Source organism: Panthera uncia (assembly GCF_023721935.1).
Source record: "Panthera uncia isolate 11264 chromosome B2 unlocalized genomic scaffold, Puncia_PCG_1.0 HiC_scaffold_24, whole genome shotgun sequence".
NCBI lineage: Eukaryota > Metazoa > Chordata > Mammalia > Carnivora > Felidae > Panthera > Panthera uncia.
The window spans coordinates 78,348,794-78,366,974 of NW_026057580.1; the positions used below are offsets into that span (position 1 = coordinate 78,348,794).

Genomic DNA, 18,181 nt, shown 5'->3' on the forward strand with positions numbered 1-18,181 from the left:
CAATCTCAGAAGATGTGGTGCTGGGAAGTCAGTGTTTATATTAATGAAATGGCATTAATATTTCTGAGAATTTGAGAAAAACATATTTAAAAAAAACCTGTCCCACAATTTTTTACAAAACATTTCAATTGAGACAAGATTCTAAGATCAGATAAGTGAGATTCTGTATAAAAGTACATTACGGTTCAAAATGTAACATCAGCACTGCTAGAGTACGAAGTATAATAGGAGTTACTACCAGGCATTTGGAGATGCTGGTAGGTGTTCATGAGAGAAAACTGCGTTGTTGGTGTTCTAACAGGGAAGCCATCCATAGTAACGCAATGCCCCTTGAGTATTATTACTTATTGGATCACATTTTGTAGAATTATTCCAAAAGAAGAGAAAATCACATAGCGTGTCTTTTATGAAGGATCACATGAAAATAATTTTAGAGATAAGAGATATAGTATATTCCATATGTTAAGAGAATATTTAATTACTGGCTCATGCTTTAGCTAATCTTTTTGGCTTAGAAAATGGTTCAAGTGATATCCGTGAATAACTTGATTTTGTATAAAGAAGTTCTTTAGTCTTATTTCAAGTTGGTCATAGAGGCATAGATTAAGAAGAAAAGGTAGCAGAATACTTAGACATCAATATTCTTTCATATGCCTAACAAAACATAATTGAAAAAGATCACAATTTTTCATTTAAAAAACCCTGTTATAAAATAATCATAATTGTTCGGTCATGAAACTAATTCTGAATTAGCATTTTAATAAATTTTTTAAATAAAATGGACAAATTCAGTAATAATTGTACTTGATAAACAATTTCACTAAGGTAAAACACATAGTTATGTAAACTAAATGAAGCATAGATTTCTTTTTTTCAAGAGGAAAAACAGATTTTCTTATAATAAAGAGAATTCAGAATGTGTTCTGAATTGAATAAAATAATTTTTAGTTAGGACAACACCTTAGGCTCATTTAAAGGAAAGGACAATATAAATACAAGACCAAAACATATTCATGGGCTGCTGACCTTGGAGACAAGAAAGTTAGATTTCAATTTCTTTATTTCCCTTCTTTAACTTAAAGAACATGTACACTTGGAAATAGTATAGCCCAGCAAACGAGAGTAAAATTGTGTCTTAAAACTACAACATTTCAAAAGGTATTTTCTAATCATTTTAATGAAAGTATATTTAGGGAAATGTATCTGTCAAGAAATATTTCTCATCTCCTTTTTCTTGGTATTCGTATTACTGAGAAAACAGTAAGGAATATCAAGGCTGGATGAGTTTGCTTTGTTTCCAGAAAATAATGGCCAAGAGATTTCCCTGCCCAACTTCAGGAGCATCACTGAAGCCTGTTTATGGGGAATTGTCCTACCACAGCCCTCTGGTATGGCATCTGGGGAGTCCTCAAAAGAGCTATCCACTCTAAGAATGAGGCAACATGACTCAGGTTATTATAAACATTAATGCAGAGCGCCAAAGAGGGAAGGCCATAGAAGTGGAGGAAAATCACATAAAAATTCTATGCACATACACAAAAATTATATGCACAGCTTTACTGTCATTGGGCAGAAAACTCTACAGTGCGTTTAGGAGAGGGAGATGGCCACCAGGAGGGTCAATAATTTGGGGACCCACTTAATGCCAACTTATCATATGAGTACTTCATTAAAAAAAATCCTGACATCTCACTACAGAAGATATTGATTTTTAATGTGTTGCCATGAATGGGACCGAGATACTATAAATTTTCAGTTCCTCAAAGATCTGATACAGGTCAGATACCACAATTTCAAAATTAAAATATTTTATATATAATACAGTTATAAATATAGTTTTTGCTACACTGAAGGAAAGAGTAAAAATTCAAAGCAGTTGGGGGAGGGGGGTTGGAAGGTAGATTTGGGATGAGCATACCACCATGTATATTCATTTTTGCAATGTCTGTCTCCCATCCCACCATTTCCTTTGTTAATTGTCCCCACTTAAGAGGAAAGGAATTAGATCATCAAATAACCCACACCCACCTTTAACTTCACACACCTTGGCCAATATGAAACAAGTCTGCACTGGCTATACTCTGTTCCACCATTTTTATTTACTGCAACACAAAACATGCAATATATATAATTTTAGAAAAGATTGTAATATTATAGAGAACTTTTTATTATCCCTGGACTTTTGGTGAAACAAGCACTAAAACCAGTAATTGCTATCTATAAAGAGTAACTACAAGTAGTGACATTCACGCCTCTAATGCTCTTCCATTTTTCTCGTCAGCAAATTTAAACTACAACTTGATCTCAACCTGGCTATTCCTCAGTGCCTTTTCTCCCCAACCCTTCCACGTCCACCGGCCTCCCCTCCACTCTCCTCCCCGCCTTTCCTCTGCCCCTCCCCTTCTTCAGCCCCTCCTCCTCGTTGAGTCAGTGGCTTGAAACTTTTAAAAGCTCTGTGCTCCAATTAGAAAAAAGCTTTTACGAGGTATCAGCACTTTTCTTTCATTAGGGGGAAGGAGTGAAGAAAGTACCAAGCAGCAGCAGACTTTTAAACTTTAAATAGACAGGTCTGAGTGCCTGAACTTGCTTTTTCATTTTACTTCATCCTCCAAGGAGTTCAATCACTTGGCGTGCCTACTTCTTTTAAGAGAAAGAGTAAGTTAAAAAAATACTTTACCTGTTCGTTTCTTTTTCTAAGTAAAAGTTTTCTAAAGTTTGAAAATTTATTAAATGGAGCTTTGATATGGTACTGTAAATGGAATGGTGAACTTGAAAATGTGTCTGTAGTTTTAAATTTAAAATTGAGCGTTCAGTATTTATTTTCTTGACTGTTGAAAAGTTCCTAACAATGCAACAGGTAAAATAAGATTCAAACTTTTCCAATTGGAATGAAGCACTAGTTTACTGGATATTTGGTTCTTCATTTTAGAGTATAATTTTTCTTTTTTCTGGAGTCGATAATAGTCTAGGTGCTTTGTAACTTGGGGTGGGGGGGGGGTTGGCCTGGGTTGGGGATTTGACTGACAACATCACAAAAATCAAAGTGCAAATTTGCTTAGCGTGCTTGCTATAGAATTCTACACTGTGTGCTTTTTCATATGTAAATCTTGATTGATGTTCTATAGCCCTGCAAAGCAAACTTCTTAACAAAGTGCTTTGTTAAGACCTTGCGGTTACTTGACTTCCACGTGGTCCCTTCCTAGAATTTTCCTCAGTAAACAAAAAGATATAAAAATCAGAGTTGTAATATTGAGGTTTCTAAAACAAATAGTTACTTTATGTTAGCAACCACTTTGGAAAGATTTGAGACCCTAGGAGAAGCACCTTTTTTACTCGACCACGTTGGCAATTCAGCAGATGAAATCCCTTGAATGGGTGGTTACTCACAAAGCATTTGAAGGGAAGAAACTTTTAGAAAAAAGTGAATGCCAGGATGCATTTTCAAAACCGTCTCCTAACACTGAAACTCCTAGAAAGAATATGAAATAAAATAAAATTTCTTAAACATCGCCTTAAGGGAGCTAGCCGCCACCCCACCCCCACCCCCCGACTCATGCCCCTCTTAAGTCCGTCCGAACCTGTAACAGACTTCAGAGCTCTGGGGCGACTTTGGGTTGGAGCAGCTTGGGTGCTGCCAGTAGGCAGTGATTATGTTGATTTGTTATTTTAAAGGGTTCAGTTCCTTAAATGCTCTATTGGTAACACATTCTGTTATCCAGAAATGCAACCATGCATTTTGGTGCTTGCTAAGGATTTTGTTCACACTTCACAGGCCAAAGTAATTAGTTTAAATTCTTAGTGCGATCCTACAGTTTGAAGTATTTGCACCGGCGAATGCTGAAAAGCAAATAAAAATGAAAGCTTCTGCGGAGGCCAGGGGCGGGGTGGGGGGTGGCGCGGGGCGCCTCTGCCATCTTAGCATCTGTCGGGCTCGCTCCGGGCTCCTGCGCTGCCGGAGCTCCGGGGTTTGGAAAGGTTTGCTAAGACATTTCCCTGAAATCCTTACCAGCCAAACCGAGCGCAGGTCCTCGTTCCGCCACTGAAAAGGAAGGGGAGGGGGAGCAGAGCGGGGGCAGATGGACTGCGTGCCAAATGGTAGAAGAAGAGCAAACGATTAATTCAATTAAACGTGTCAATCCAATTTCCCTTCCCTCTCCCCCCCTCCCCTTTTTTTCTGAGTCCTACTGTGTAAACGTTGGTAAAGCAGTCTGAGTACCTCGGGGATTACCGCGCTCATATTGCACTTGTAACTCTTGCAAGTTCTCGAAACTTCCCAAGAATGGGAAGGGGGGGTGGGGGGGGGAGCATAATGAAATGAGGAAAGAGCTAATGACGTGTCCAGAGGCGAATCAGTACAGGATTCGGAAACTCAAACCTTGAGTTCCGAGCAGCGGATTGCCCATAAATCCACTTAGGCATCCAAATGTTTACTGAGCGTTTCTGATAAAGTTTATCATAATCTCCCCTTGACCAGCCTCACACTCACCCTCACCCTGGGGCAAGTCTGTATCTCTCTTTACAAGTGCTAAGTGGGGGTAGGAAGAGGAGACCTATAAATTGTTGGTAAAATAGATTTGGTTTTATTTGGAAATGAGTTTAATTTCTTTTGCTTCACGAACCAAGTTAGTAGTAAAAACATGCTTAATCTCACCCCCCCCCGAAAATTGGGCACACTTGATCACCAAGTGTTCCGTTGCAATTTGAAGAATAGATATTTCTTAAGGAAGCCTGATTTTTACTTTCTGTACGAAGATTGTTGAAAATAAAAGCCAGTATTAATGCAGAAGTCTCATTAATTCCATCTCACATAATGAAATAAACTGGTTAGAAAATAACTCGGAAGTGTAATTTTTCTAGGTAGGCCGAATTGACTGGAAATTATACCAGTAACAGGAGTACATTCTGTCCTGGCAATGTATGTGATGCTTTGTACTTCCCAAAGTCAGGGGTATAGCTGTCACCTGTCCTTTGCGTGGAAAATGCAGTGGTACTGCTGTGCTCCTACTTTCTTCACATTTTAAACAGGTTCCACATTTTTCTAATGCCTTTTAGAATTTATCACCACAGCTGCCCCATCCACTGGATTTCTCAGCCTTTCCCGTGTGATTCCTTCATTGCTGACTCTGGGAAACAAGGTTCCAAAGATACTCTCTAGCAAGCATCTTTAAAGGGTGCGTTTTCAGATACTGAAAGTTGTTTTCTTAGTTAGATGTTTCCAATTCCTGCGTAGAGAAGGATGGAAACTCATGATACAGTGCATTCCTTCCTTTCTTTTATAATATCCAGAGGTGTAGCTTGGTATGAAGTCTCAGAGCCTTTTATATATGATACCCGAGGGAAGAGAATGATAGGAAAGTCACCAGTGATTAATACCTTCTACTCCACCTTTCCTGTTCTGACTTCCCTCCAAGATTCTAGGTTGTTTGAATAGATTTTTGGAGCTTATCCACAGATACCAGTTCAGCTCTGAAGGGAAAAGTAGTTATCTAGTGTTTATGATTAAGGTCAATATTCAATATAGGTAAGTCCAGTTTAAAAAAAATCCCCAGAGTTTTTCCTTCATGGGAGGTTAATTGTGTGAATTCTGTGGTGGTGGTTGTGTGGGGGTTTTTTTTTTTGTTTTGTTTTGTTTTGTTTTTTGGGTCCTTGTGATAACTACCTAAATTTTTCACTTTGCCTGTCTAAATTCACCATTTATGTATGTACATATTATTTTTTGCCAAAATGAAAACACAAACCATGGTGAGATATGTATATCAATGGCTTTAGCCTTAAAATTTTCCATAATGTCCATATTTGAATTTCCCTAGCTTTCTAAGTAATTTCTAGAAAATATAGATTTTATGGAATGTTTAAAATTCAGAGTAATGTAGAAATGGGATGGGGGTTTTTTGTTTGTTTTGTTTTTTTAAACCAACTTCTGTGAGCTAGATACATTCTATAGAATATGGCTCTTTTAATTATTTGAGGAAGATGCCTTCAAATAGAAACAAAGACAGGAGATGTTCTTCATGATTTTTTTCTTTTTTTCCTTAACAGCTGATAAAGGGTAAATTCTTCCTTCTAGATCTGTAGGGAATTGCTAAAATAGCAATATTGTAATCATTACAAGAGCATCTTAAAAACTAATTGATTACCATTAGGAAAATGTTAATCATTTCCTAGCTGCTATTTTGCTAAAAAAATACTCCAAGATAAAATAAATGAGCTATATCTATATCTAAAGATCTTTTAAAGAATACTAGCTAAACTTTATTAGCTCTTACTATGAGCTTTCAAGTGCAGGAGTTATCTTATTCAGTGCTTACTGAAGAAAACAGACTGTTCTTAATCAATACACTTGTGAGTACCCTAATGGTGTATTTATGTGATGACAAAATAACCAGGCTGTTCAATAAAAATAGTCAATTTGGAGGTAAGTGGAGGAGAACACCAAGAACTTATAGAAGTTGTGTTTTGTTTTGTCTCACCTCACAGTAGAAGAACATGGCTTTCAGCCTGCAGCTTCTGACTTAGTTAAGGTTTTTCTTCTGGCATCCCTAAAGTGACCATGAGGCACTCCTGTTAGTGGGGGAGTTGAGTGGTAGCCATTGAACTGGGGGGGGGGGGGGGGGGGGTGTCTCTGTGTGATAGGTATCATACTATCTTTGGAGTCCCTCAACCCCTATCTCATCTCATTGTTCTATGGAGGCTGATGTAGGTTGACTATGTGGTGAAGAGGGAACCAAGGAAAGAAAGTCTTGTAGCTCCTGTCCCCCCCAAAACTACACAGTTCTATGCTCACATGAAAGCTGAGGAAATATAATGGTATGCTTCCTTTTAAATAGAATAGGTATTTAAATGGAATAGGTTTGATACACTACAGAGTTAGGCTAATCCTGCAGATAGGAGGAAGCAAAGGTTGTGTATTATTTAATGAACTGGGAATATTTACCATGGTACTGGATTCAAATCATTCAATGCCTGCATAGACTCAGGCTACTTAGAGGTGTTATGTGAACCAGGGTTAATATCAGCTGCTGCTCTTCCCCTTCAGAGCCCCAGCCCTACCTCAAGATTTGTCATTCTTGAAGTAAAAACAAGTTTAAATGGGCAAGACACTATGGTGTTACTTATTCTCGGCACTGTGGTGTTATTTATTCTCACCACGTAGTGTACAGAGTGAGAATACAGCAGAAGGGGGATGACAACAAAAGTTTGTTGTTTAACATCTTAACCTGTAACAACATAATAGACTGAATAAACATCTCTGATACCTGACGCAGTTCTGCAAGAATCCCAAATTACTGTGCTGTGTAATAAATTCAAGAAGCTCTTTGTTAAGGAACCTTTTTACTTACATCAGTCCTTACTGCTTGCTCAGGAGTCATTTGAAGCATATTGTTTCAACAGACAGTTTTCTGTTTTAGCAATTATCACTTGAAAATTTAATGTCTGCATATGAGATGCTGACAGTACTTTTTTTTTTTAAATACTATGAAACTAATGTAAAGAAAAAATTAGTTTGAAACTTCAGAAATTTGGGATATATGTAAGAGAATCCCAAAGAGGTAGTAAACAACAAGACTGGTGAATGGAACCTGGTGCCTTTTTGGGTACTGTGGAGACCACAGTGGACAAACCCCCTTGTGGAGCTTGCATTCTGATTGAGGAAAACAGACGGTAATAAGTCCTTGTCCTGGAGAGAGACAAACAACAGACAGGTAAATACATATAAAACCTGTCAAGTAGAGCTAAAGACCATTAAAGAAACAAAAACAGGACAAAGGGGAATAGGAAGTGACAGGACTGGAGGGCTGGCTGATGAAGTGAGACCAGAACTGAGACCTACAGATGTGACAAAGTGAACTGCGTAGACAGAGCAGAGCTGATCAAGGCAGATCAACTTGATCTTTCTTTCAAGATTGGCTGGCTGTTGGAGGAGAATAGTTTGGCAAGCAGGGTGACTAGGCTAGTGACCTGAAACCTGAGGAGGTGATGATGGCTGAGATCAGGCTAAGTGGTGGGGAGACTCCGTCAGTCTGGGTTTTGGGGGAAGATAAAGCCTATAGTATTTGCTGACAGTATGAATGTCAGTTATGTTAATTATGTGTGGATATGAATATTACCAAAGAACATCTGGCTGTTGTGACTGTAGAGGAATGGTCGCAACTGAGCTCAGTCAAGAACGTTTACTGCAAGGGACAGGGGTTCTTAGAAAAGTTAAAAACCTCAGGAGCGTTTACGTTTTAGCTTGAGTGGCTTAAAATTTTTTGGTCTTAGTATATTAAACACACGCACTGCATTACCCTTTCCCCCAGATAAATCTATGAAATGATTTTTATCAGGCACTTCGATAGTCATTTTCTTACACATTTTTAGCCCGTGTGATTTTATTTTTCCTTTAAGTGCTTACTTTCAATCACTGAAAGGTGATCGGTATCAAGTCTCACTTTAGTTCTTAATCCTATTTAACTTTACTTAAGTCCCTACTCTAAACTCATTACAGCTGTCACTTGTGAAATTCTCTAAAATCAAAATGAAAATATTTTCTAATTTTCCTAACAATTACTAGGGCATTAATGACATGGAGCGACTTGACTACAGCTTTGGCGTGGTGATTTGTTTTTAAGGGCCTGGCAAAAGGGACACTCAAAAGTAATTTAAAATTGAAGCTTTCTTTTCATTTTGAATCAAGTGTTTGGATCTTTACGCTCTTGGGGAGCATCTGATGGAAGTAGAGTGACACAGGGTGGTTCAGTGAAGGGGGAGCTCAGTTCCCAGATGCCCAGAGAGCCTCTGCTCCTCATCCCGGACCACCCTTTGGCCTTTTTAGATTTTCTTCTCCTTTCTGCTCTTCTAACATTTCTCCAATCCTAAATATTTTGAATAAGCACCAAAAATGTCAAGGAACCATTGTTTGCCTCCTGGCCTGAAACTTCAGAATCACCTGGTGCATTTGTTTTAAAAAAGAAAATAAACACCGAAAAAACCCAACCAAAAACCAAAACCAAAAACTAATTTCCCTGCACTCCCCTCCTGCCCCTCACCCCCCAATCAGATTAAGTCAGGCTGGTGAGTGCCAGGAATGTATATTTTCAATAAATGTTACCAAATGATTGTGGTTCAGGAACCACTGCAGAGGGTCCAGGGGGTCCTTGGAGAGGTCATGCTTGGATGCCCGTGGCTTTTGGCCTCTAGTCTAGAGGGCCATAAAGAGCAACGGGAAAAAATGTGACCTGACCTTACATGGTACACAGAAGACAAGAAGGATGATCCAGCTGCTGTCAAGCATTTGCTTCTAATGAAAATTTTGCATTAACTCCTTAACCTAGACCTTATTCTACATATAAAGTCCCAGCTTGGGAACCTAGAGGTGAAGGCATGAATATACATGAAGTACACTCAGCTCCTGTGTTTTTCTCCTGTATCACATAAGGAATATACCTGTCTTATGATGGTAAATATGAATGAGGTATACAGTCTGTAAATCAATGCCAGGGATTCAGTAAACATAATTATGCCCATTCTTTATTTAAAAAATATTAATTTTTTAACTAAGATTTGGAAAAAATGAAAATACTAATGGGGTAGAGGGTCAACTAGTTGATAGAACTTTTGACTCAAAACAAAGTGAACAACTACCAGAAAAAGTAACTATTTTTGTTACCTCTCCTTGAAAATCACAAGCATTATAAGCCATCGCATTAAACATTATCTGATGGTCTCTGTGAGAGTGGTAATGACAGGTTACAGGATACTGGGTGTCCAATTGGATAATTCATCTTATTCAGATGAAAGAGTATAACTCATTAATGCAAATGACAACTGCATGGGTGCTTAAAGAAAAGACAACTTTGCAATTAAGTTGCTGGTGTATTAATAAAGAACTATTACCTAGTGAACTGCCCAGTGACCCAATTCACATACTGTTGCACTATGGGGTTGTTTTTGGGAATCTCAGAATTACATGAAAGTTGAGTTTTATTTTCCATAATATGTACTGGAACTTAGTATAGTACTTAATTTCCACAAGCATCTACATAATCATATTTTACTTTGAATAATGATGAAGCACTGACCAAGATGACAACTTTTCAGTGTGCCTGGTAATATCTAAACATGTTAAGTTTGTCTTGAGCTCCATCATTGGGTGAGTATGATGAGATGTTTGCAGACAGTTTATCATTTTATAGTTGATTGTTTTTGTGGTCCCCTTTTCCCCCGGCAATTGGAGTATTGAGCAAAAGCAGATGACACTGGCAAAATATTGTAATTCTCTGCAAACAGAATTAAGGCCAATTTACACATCATCACATAGAAACTATCTACTGATATAGCTCCAAAAATTCTGTTTTGTTTGTTTGACCCTCATGGACTGTACTTCTTCATTCCCAGTGTACTATTTTCTGCTAAATTGTAGTTTTTTTTCTATGTTCTCTTCACCATTAAACTGTCCATCGAAGCTAAATTACTCCTATCACTTTGAGCCTCCCCTGGATTCTAACTCTTTTTGTAACCTTATAAGCCTTTGTTTTTTTGTTTTTTGTTTTCCCTTTGTTCTTTTTTGACTGCTCTTTCCATACATCAGCTTCACTGTCTAACGTGTCACTTCAGAATCTAAAATGGCCCTTCCCAAAAGTGGAAGGGAAGCCCCCTTTTTAATGACCCTCGGAAAAGCATTACTTCTGTGATCTGCCTACCCACTTCCCCGTCTTCCTTCAGCATTCTTTGGCATTCTTGCCATCAAAGATACCCATCGACTGCTGATTTAGATAGCTGGCACATAGTTTCATTTTACGGATCTGCCGTCTCTTCTCTGTTCCATCTGGGAAATCCCAAGCCAGATTTCCATTTCATTTCTTCACTTCCCTTGGAGGGATAGGCATTAGATGGCACTGTAATGTTGCATGGTGGGGAAGACGACTTCCTTGGATTTCATTAACTTCCTACAAGGAGAAAGTGGCTCATAGTTCAATTCCAGATGAGAAGCTTTTATATTCAGATAATGAACATATTTCTATTTCTAAGAAGCCTATATAATCCTACTTTCAGTTACACTGTTTAAAATTTATTAGGAAGTTCCTGGAAAGACTTTGCTTAGCTTGTTTTTGATTATTAAATAATCTTTGAGCTCTTCTTACTTTTGTAACTCTCCATTTACTACTCTGGTGAAAATTAGACTGTATTCTCTATGCCTGCCACGTGTAATGTTACTCATTTCTTCCCAGCTTTCAGCCCTTGCTAAGATTGTATGAAAGCGTGAGAACATTTCTAGCCTTAATCCAGCTTTATTATAATTTTAAAACCAGTGTGGTGCCCTAGAAATCCTTGGCCTTGGGATTATAAGTCTTCTTGTGGCTCTAGTAATAGTTAAATATTTCCTATACCCCTAAGAGCTCAACTTTCATCAATTAACTGAAGGAGCTATTGACAGAGGTATGAATCGAATTATATAAATAACTTTTGGGGTCCATGTTGAGATCTCTACAGAGTTGGATCTATTTCTCATCCCCAGCAATGGGGAAGTGCTAGGCTTAAGATATCTAGCTATTGATAGGAAGTTAAATCTAGTATATCGGCTGAGGGCCCAAAGCCTGGTAAGTGAACTTGAAAGTGTACAGCAATCAAAAGATGAAAACCAATCATTTTTGCTAGAGATAACACTTTAAAGTGGTCTAATAGGAGTGAGACAAATTGAATTTTTACTTGAAATGTAATGTGCATTTATTTACTCTTTGCTTTTTTGAAAGAAGTGCCCTGCATATAATGACAGTGTGTCAAAATGGTGTATTTTAGTACACTATACTTTTCTCTGGGAAGAAGACAGACTTTTGGACCACATAAATCACTGCTTAAGAAGAAACAAGTATAAATGACCGTAATATAGAATATACACAAATTACACTTGAAATAGCAAGGTGAAACATTTCAAAGTAGTTAGGAATAAAATGCTGTATAATAGCATTAAGGTTTGGAAATAGCTTGTGTATAAATGTGTTCATGGGTGTTCTTACTTCAGTTCTTAAATACCCATACTTTTCGAATACCATCCATCAGCATTTTGCTAAGGCATGCATCCAGACACAAGCCTATCTGGCGAGAACTATTGTCACTTATCAGATGGATAAAATAAGCAGAGGCACTTAGCATAGACAGTTTCTCAAGTCACATGGTAGGGCAGTGGTTGAGCAAGTAACATCTTTGCCAGTTAAGATTGCAATTTACCAGGCACATCGGCTCTGTTGCTACTTCAAGAAAATTGTGAGACATCTTTGCAGGCGGAAAATGGGACAGGAAGAGTTTGCACTTTTTTGGCGGGGCAGGGGCGGGAGGGATGTGCTAGAAAGATATGAGAACTTTAATAATATTTTGACTATTGACTGAAAACAGTTATACATTTTAACTAATAATTTGCAGTCTATGATCATTTAGTTGTCTTTCTGCTTCTTTTCAGGTGGTGCTCTGGCAACATGGGTGACTGGAGTGCCTTAGGCAAACTCCTTGACAAGGTTCAAGCCTATTCCACCGCTGGAGGGAAAGTGTGGCTGTCTGTCCTTTTCATTTTCCGAATCCTGCTACTGGGGACGGCGGTTGAGTCGGCCTGGGGTGATGAGCAGTCTGCCTTTCGTTGTAACACTCAGCAACCTGGTTGTGAAAATGTCTGCTATGACAAATCCTTCCCAATCTCTCACGTACGCTTTTGGGTCCTCCAGATCATATTTGTGTCTGTCCCCACACTGTTGTACCTGGCTCACGTGTTCTACGTGATGCGCAAGGAAGAGAAACTGAACAAGAAAGAGGAAGAACTCAAAGTTGCCCAAACGGATGGTGTCAATGTGGAGATGCACTTGAAGCAGATTGAAATCAAGAAATTCAAGTATGGTATTGAAGAGCACGGCAAGGTGAAAATGCGAGGGGGCCTGCTGCGAACCTACATCATCAGCATCCTCTTCAAGTCTGTCTTTGAGGTGGCCTTCTTGCTGATCCAGTGGTACATCTATGGATTCAGCCTGAGTGCCGTTTACACCTGCAAAAGAGATCCCTGCCCTCATCAAGTAGACTGCTTCCTCTCTCGTCCCACAGAGAAAACCATCTTCATCATCTTCATGCTGGTAGTGTCCTTGGTGTCTCTTGCCTTGAACATCATCGAACTCTTCTATGTCTTCTTCAAGGGTGTTAAGGATCGTGTGAAGGGGAAGAGCGATCCTTACCATGCTACCACTGGCCCACTGAGCCCCTCAAAAGAATGTGGATCTCCGAAATATGCCTACTTCAATGGCTGCTCCTCACCAACTGCTCCCCTCTCACCCATGTCTCCTCCTGGGTACAAGCTGGTTACTGGAGACAGAAACAATTCTTCCTGCCGCAATTACAACAAACAAGCAAGTGAGCAAAACTGGGCTAATTACAGTGCAGAACAAAATCGAATGGGGCAGGCAGGAAGCACCATCTCCAACTCCCATGCACAGCCTTTTGATTTCCCTGATGACAACCAGAATTCCAAAAAACTAGCTACTGGGCACGAACTGCAACCACTAGCCATTGTGGACCAGCGACCTTCCAGCAGAGCCAGCAGCCGTGCCAGCAGCCGACCTCGGCCTGATGACCTGGAGATCTAGATCCAGGCTTGAGAGCATCGAGATTCCGCTCACTTGTGGAGAAGAGAAAAGGTGCTGTCGAAAGTGCACCTTAGGTGTTCATTTTGTCCCATTGCAGGTGGTACTCAACAGCCTTCCTCATGAGGCTTAGAAAACACAAAGACATTAGAATACCTAGGTTCATTGGGGGTATTTGGGATAGGTGGGTGGAGAGGGAGGGGATAAGGGAGGTACATGTTGGTATTTAATGTAGTTGATTCAAAGAACTGTAGTTCTAAATATAAGTTGCATTAGGTGATACGTAGCTAAGGGCTTTTTCTCCCCCCACACACCCCTAAGAATAGTTCTGTGTATGTGAAAGAGTGGGTGATATTTTTGGATAAGTACTTTTTTTATTCTACCATGAAACTGAAATAACTTTGACCAGGAAAAAAAAAAAAATGCTTCCTGGACATCTTGTTTCTTTTCATCAAGAAAAAGTTGGAGGATTGTCCTTATGTCCCTGCTAAAACATTCCATTGTTAAAATTTGCACTTTGAAGGTAAGCTTTCTAGGCCTGACCCTCCAGGTGTCAGTGGACTTGAGATACTATATTTGTTATTCTTGGTATCAGTTAAAAGTCCAGACGAGGCCCACAGAAAGAGACTTTCCATCGCATTTTCAAATCTCGGCCAGTCATATGGACATTATTTCTTTTACATCTAGTTGTGACATGTAACTGCCATCACTGTTTCATCATTCCTCAGCTACTATTCACATTCATTTAGTGGTTTCTGTAAACATTTTGAAAACAGTTGGGATGTCACTTAACATTTTTTGAATTAGAGTCAGGGAAGCAAGCCATGCTCAATATTTAACAATCACTTATATGTGTAAGTGTGTGGAAGAGTGTGTTTTATTCGTCATATATTGGTACAAGCAGATGCAGTATAAACTCACAAATACAGATTTGAAAATAATGCATACACAGTGTTCAAATTTGAGCCTTTCTCATGGATTTTGTGGTGTGGGCCAATATGGTGTTTACATTCTATAATTCCTGCTGTGCAAGTAAAGCACACTTTTTTTTCCCCCAAGTGGTTTTTTTTTTCCCCCCATGTATCCTATTATGGATACTGGTATTGTTAATTATGATTTTTTTTCCTTTTTCTCTTTTTTTAGAATATAGCAGTAATGCTATTGCTGAAATGAATGATTTTCTTTCTCTGAAGTGTAATCATGAATGCTTGAATGATAGAATTTTAGTACTGTAAACAGGCTTTAGTAATTAATGTGAGACACTTAGAAGAAATGCTTAGAGTGGGCTTTTAAGTGTGCCTAAATGAATTTCGCAGTAACTGGTATCCTTGGTTTTGTCCTACTTAATACACATTAGTTCAGAACTTGTATTCTGTTATGAGTTTGACAGTCTTTTGGAGTGACCAGCAACTTTGATGTTTGCACTAAGACTTTATTTGGAATGCAAGAGAGGTTGACAAGAGGTTTCAGTAGTACACATGTAACTAATTTATTTGAAATCTACCCTAAAGAAATCTACCAGTTTCTTCAAATGTCTTCTTAAAACTCATCAGAGATGATTCATGAAAATGCAGAGCATCATACTTTTCTTCTTGCGTGTCAGCTACATAAACAATTTTGTACAATGAAAAATACTAATTGGTTTGACATTCCATGTTAAACTACTGTTACGTTCAGCTTCGTTGCATGTAATGTAGACCTTGTCCATCAGATCATGTGTTCTGGAGAGTGTTCCTTATTCAATAAAGTTTTAATTTAGTATAAGGAGAGCAATCTATATCCTGTGTGATTTTTAAAACTTTTATTGCATCTATTCACAATTATCAAAGACATTTCCATTAGTTTTGATGATTTAGGCAAATAAGATTCACAAACTTCAGGAGTCTTTAAAAACAACATCATTAGCTAGGTTCAGTGCAACATTGATAACAGTTTTGGGTATTTGTTAAACTAAGAGAAGATAAAGTACATAAGTGTTGGATTTGGAATATAAGATTAGCGATATGTGCGATAAAGCTTAAAATAAGGTAATGTTAAGTAATTTAGTAGATCCATACATGAGAGAAGTAAGCATGAAAAGATAAGGACGATGTAATTTGAAAACTGGAGCCTCCTGGAGATAAAAGACTAAGAACAAAGTCCATTTAAGTGTGGTTATGCTCTATGACAAAAGAATGAAATAGATCTAGGAATCTTAAACCTAAAGACATTGTGAAAAATACAAAAAATAGATTTTAGAAATTCCTAACACCCCACCCTCCCACCCAACTGAATCATTCAAAGGGAGCAGAATAGTTTTGGACAGTGTATAATATTGCTATAATTTTAGATATAAAATTTATTGGAGTGCCTGTGTGACTCAGTTAAGCATCCGACTTCAGCCTAGGTCATGATCTCATGGTTCATAAGTTTGAGCCCCACGTCAGGCTCTGTGATGACAGCTCGGAGCCTGCTTCAGATTCTGTGTCTCCCTCTCTGCCCCTCCCCTGCTCATGCTCTGTCTTAAAACTACACATTAAAAAAATTTTTTTTAATATATAAAATATATTAATACTTATAAGTCACGTTTCAAATTTTTAAAAATTTGCATACATGCCACAGCAAACTAGATTACTAGAACATAAAATTAGTACTGATTTAGAAATCTAGTCCAGTTCAGTTGCTTCTTTTATTTTTTTTTGAGCAAGGGTTATGAGATTTGCCTAAAATCAAAGGATTATCTAATAACCAGTTTTCCAGTCAATATAATTGATAATGTCAACATGTCTTTGGGTATTATCATTTGGCTGGCTGAGAAACCTATCGAAGAAGCAAGTTTTCTGTGTATTTGCATTTACTATGGGAAATAGAGAAATGAATTATTTATTTGAATGTATGTGTTTCTATGTCCTACACGCAGGGTTCATGAGATATGGATGGATAAATAATTAGACCATCGAATGTTGGAGTAACAGAGTGGAGGTATGAAACAGCGTTCTGATTTAGGTGTATGGAGGTGAGAGGGCAAGTTATGGCTTTCAGAAAGTGCATTCTAAACATTTCCCAAATTTAAAGCTTTCACTATTTACAAAAAAAAAAAAAAAAAAAAAAATTTAAGCATGTACTAAATATACAGTTTTGTATATGTATACATGCATCAGAGAAGTTCTAATTCCCAAAGGAAATCATTGTCAAGAGTCAGACACCAAGCACAATCAGGCATTTTGTTGAGGAGAGGTGATTTTTAGAATGGCCCCATAATTCCGGCCCAAAGAAGCTTACAATGTGAATCCTTCCAGAAGTATCTATCTATTATTTTTTTCCTTCCAGAAGTTTTCAAAAAGATGTTCCACTCTTCATTTTGCTTAATTGTCTGCTTCCCGCAACTAAAAATTAAATTGACTTGTGTTTAAAAATTATGAGAAAATATGCAGTTTCATTCCACAAATATTAGATACTTTTTCGCATAAAATTTCATGTTTAAAAAATTAAAATTTGAGGGGCACCTGGGTGGCTCAGCTGGTTAAGCGTCTGACTTTTGGCTCAGGTCGTAACGTCACGGTTTGTGGGGTTGAGCCCCATATCAGCCTCTGTGCTGCCTGCTTGGGTCCTCTGTCTCCCTCTCTCTGCCCCTCCCCCCACGCTCTCTCAAAAATAAATATTTAAAAAAAATAAAAATTTTGAATCTTCTAGAAGTAGTAGAACTTTCTGTGGTAGTAGAAATGTTTTATTCTGTTCACTATGGTAGCTACTAGCCACATGTGTCTATTGAGCCCTTGAAATGTGGCTAGTGAATCTGAAGAAATGAATTAATTTAAATGTTAATTAAATAGCCACATGTGGCTAGTGAATATCATATTGGACAGGGCAGTTCTAGAGTCTGCCAGGGGAAAAAAAAATTTAATATTGAGTGGAAATGGGGGAGAGGATGGTCATGTTAGAAAGGAATAGGGAAGAGAAACTCCGAGGTCCTTTTAGAGTCTTATAACAGTATTTCTTATTCTGTAAACACTAGGAAACTATTTTAAACAAAGCCTCTGCTTTTATGTGAAATTCGCTAGTCTTTTGTTAGATAATCATATATTTTATTTATTTATTTTTAAGTGTTTGTTTATTTTTGAGAGAGACAGAGCATGAATGGTGGAGGGCAGAGAGAGAGGGAGTCATGGAATCTGAAACAGGCTCCAGGCTCTGAGCTGTCAGCACAGAGCCTGACACGGGGCTCAAACTCACAAACCGTGAGATCATGACCTGAGCCGAAGTCAGACACTTAACCAACTGAGTCACCCAGGTGCCCCGATAATCATAGATTTTATGTTACCATTGTTTTACTTCAGAATTTTATATACAAGCTTATGCTGCCTGTTTTTAAAAGTGGTATGGTTGTCTAATGTCTTCAAATATTGGGAAGAAGTTCAGTGCCCTTATTTGGTTCAGTGCATTAACACCCTAACACTTGTGAATCTCTCTTAAGTTTCCAGGCCCTGGGCTGTTCTTTTACCTTATTTTGAGAAAATTGCAGAACCTCAACCTGCCCAGGATGCTAGTTTTCTGCCCACACACTGCCTCTCCTAAAAATTCCAAACTTCAAATTCCAACATGCC

General features: G+C 38.2%; 1 protein-coding gene across 1 annotated transcript; it reads left to right on the forward strand.

The window, feature by feature from the left end:
* The first annotated feature begins 2,454 nt into the window (after window positions 1-2,454).
* On the forward strand, window positions 2,455-15,375 carry GJA1 (gap junction protein alpha 1). Its single transcript, XM_049654269.1, has 2 exons — window positions 2,455-2,655; window positions 12,437-15,375. The coding sequence occupies exon 2, from the start codon at window positions 12,453-12,455 to the stop codon at window positions 13,599-13,601; it is 1,149 nt and encodes a 382-aa protein (XP_049510226.1). The 5' UTR covers window positions 2,455-2,655; window positions 12,437-12,452; the 3' UTR covers window positions 13,602-15,375.
* The last annotated feature ends 2,806 nt before the right edge of the window (window positions 15,376-18,181 follow it).

Bases quoted from the DNA above. Each gene is read 5' to 3' on its own strand.
- GJA1 (XM_049654269.1), top strand. From the start codon at position 12,453: ATGGGTGACTGGAGTGCCTTAGGCAAACTCCTTGACAAGGTTCAAGCC.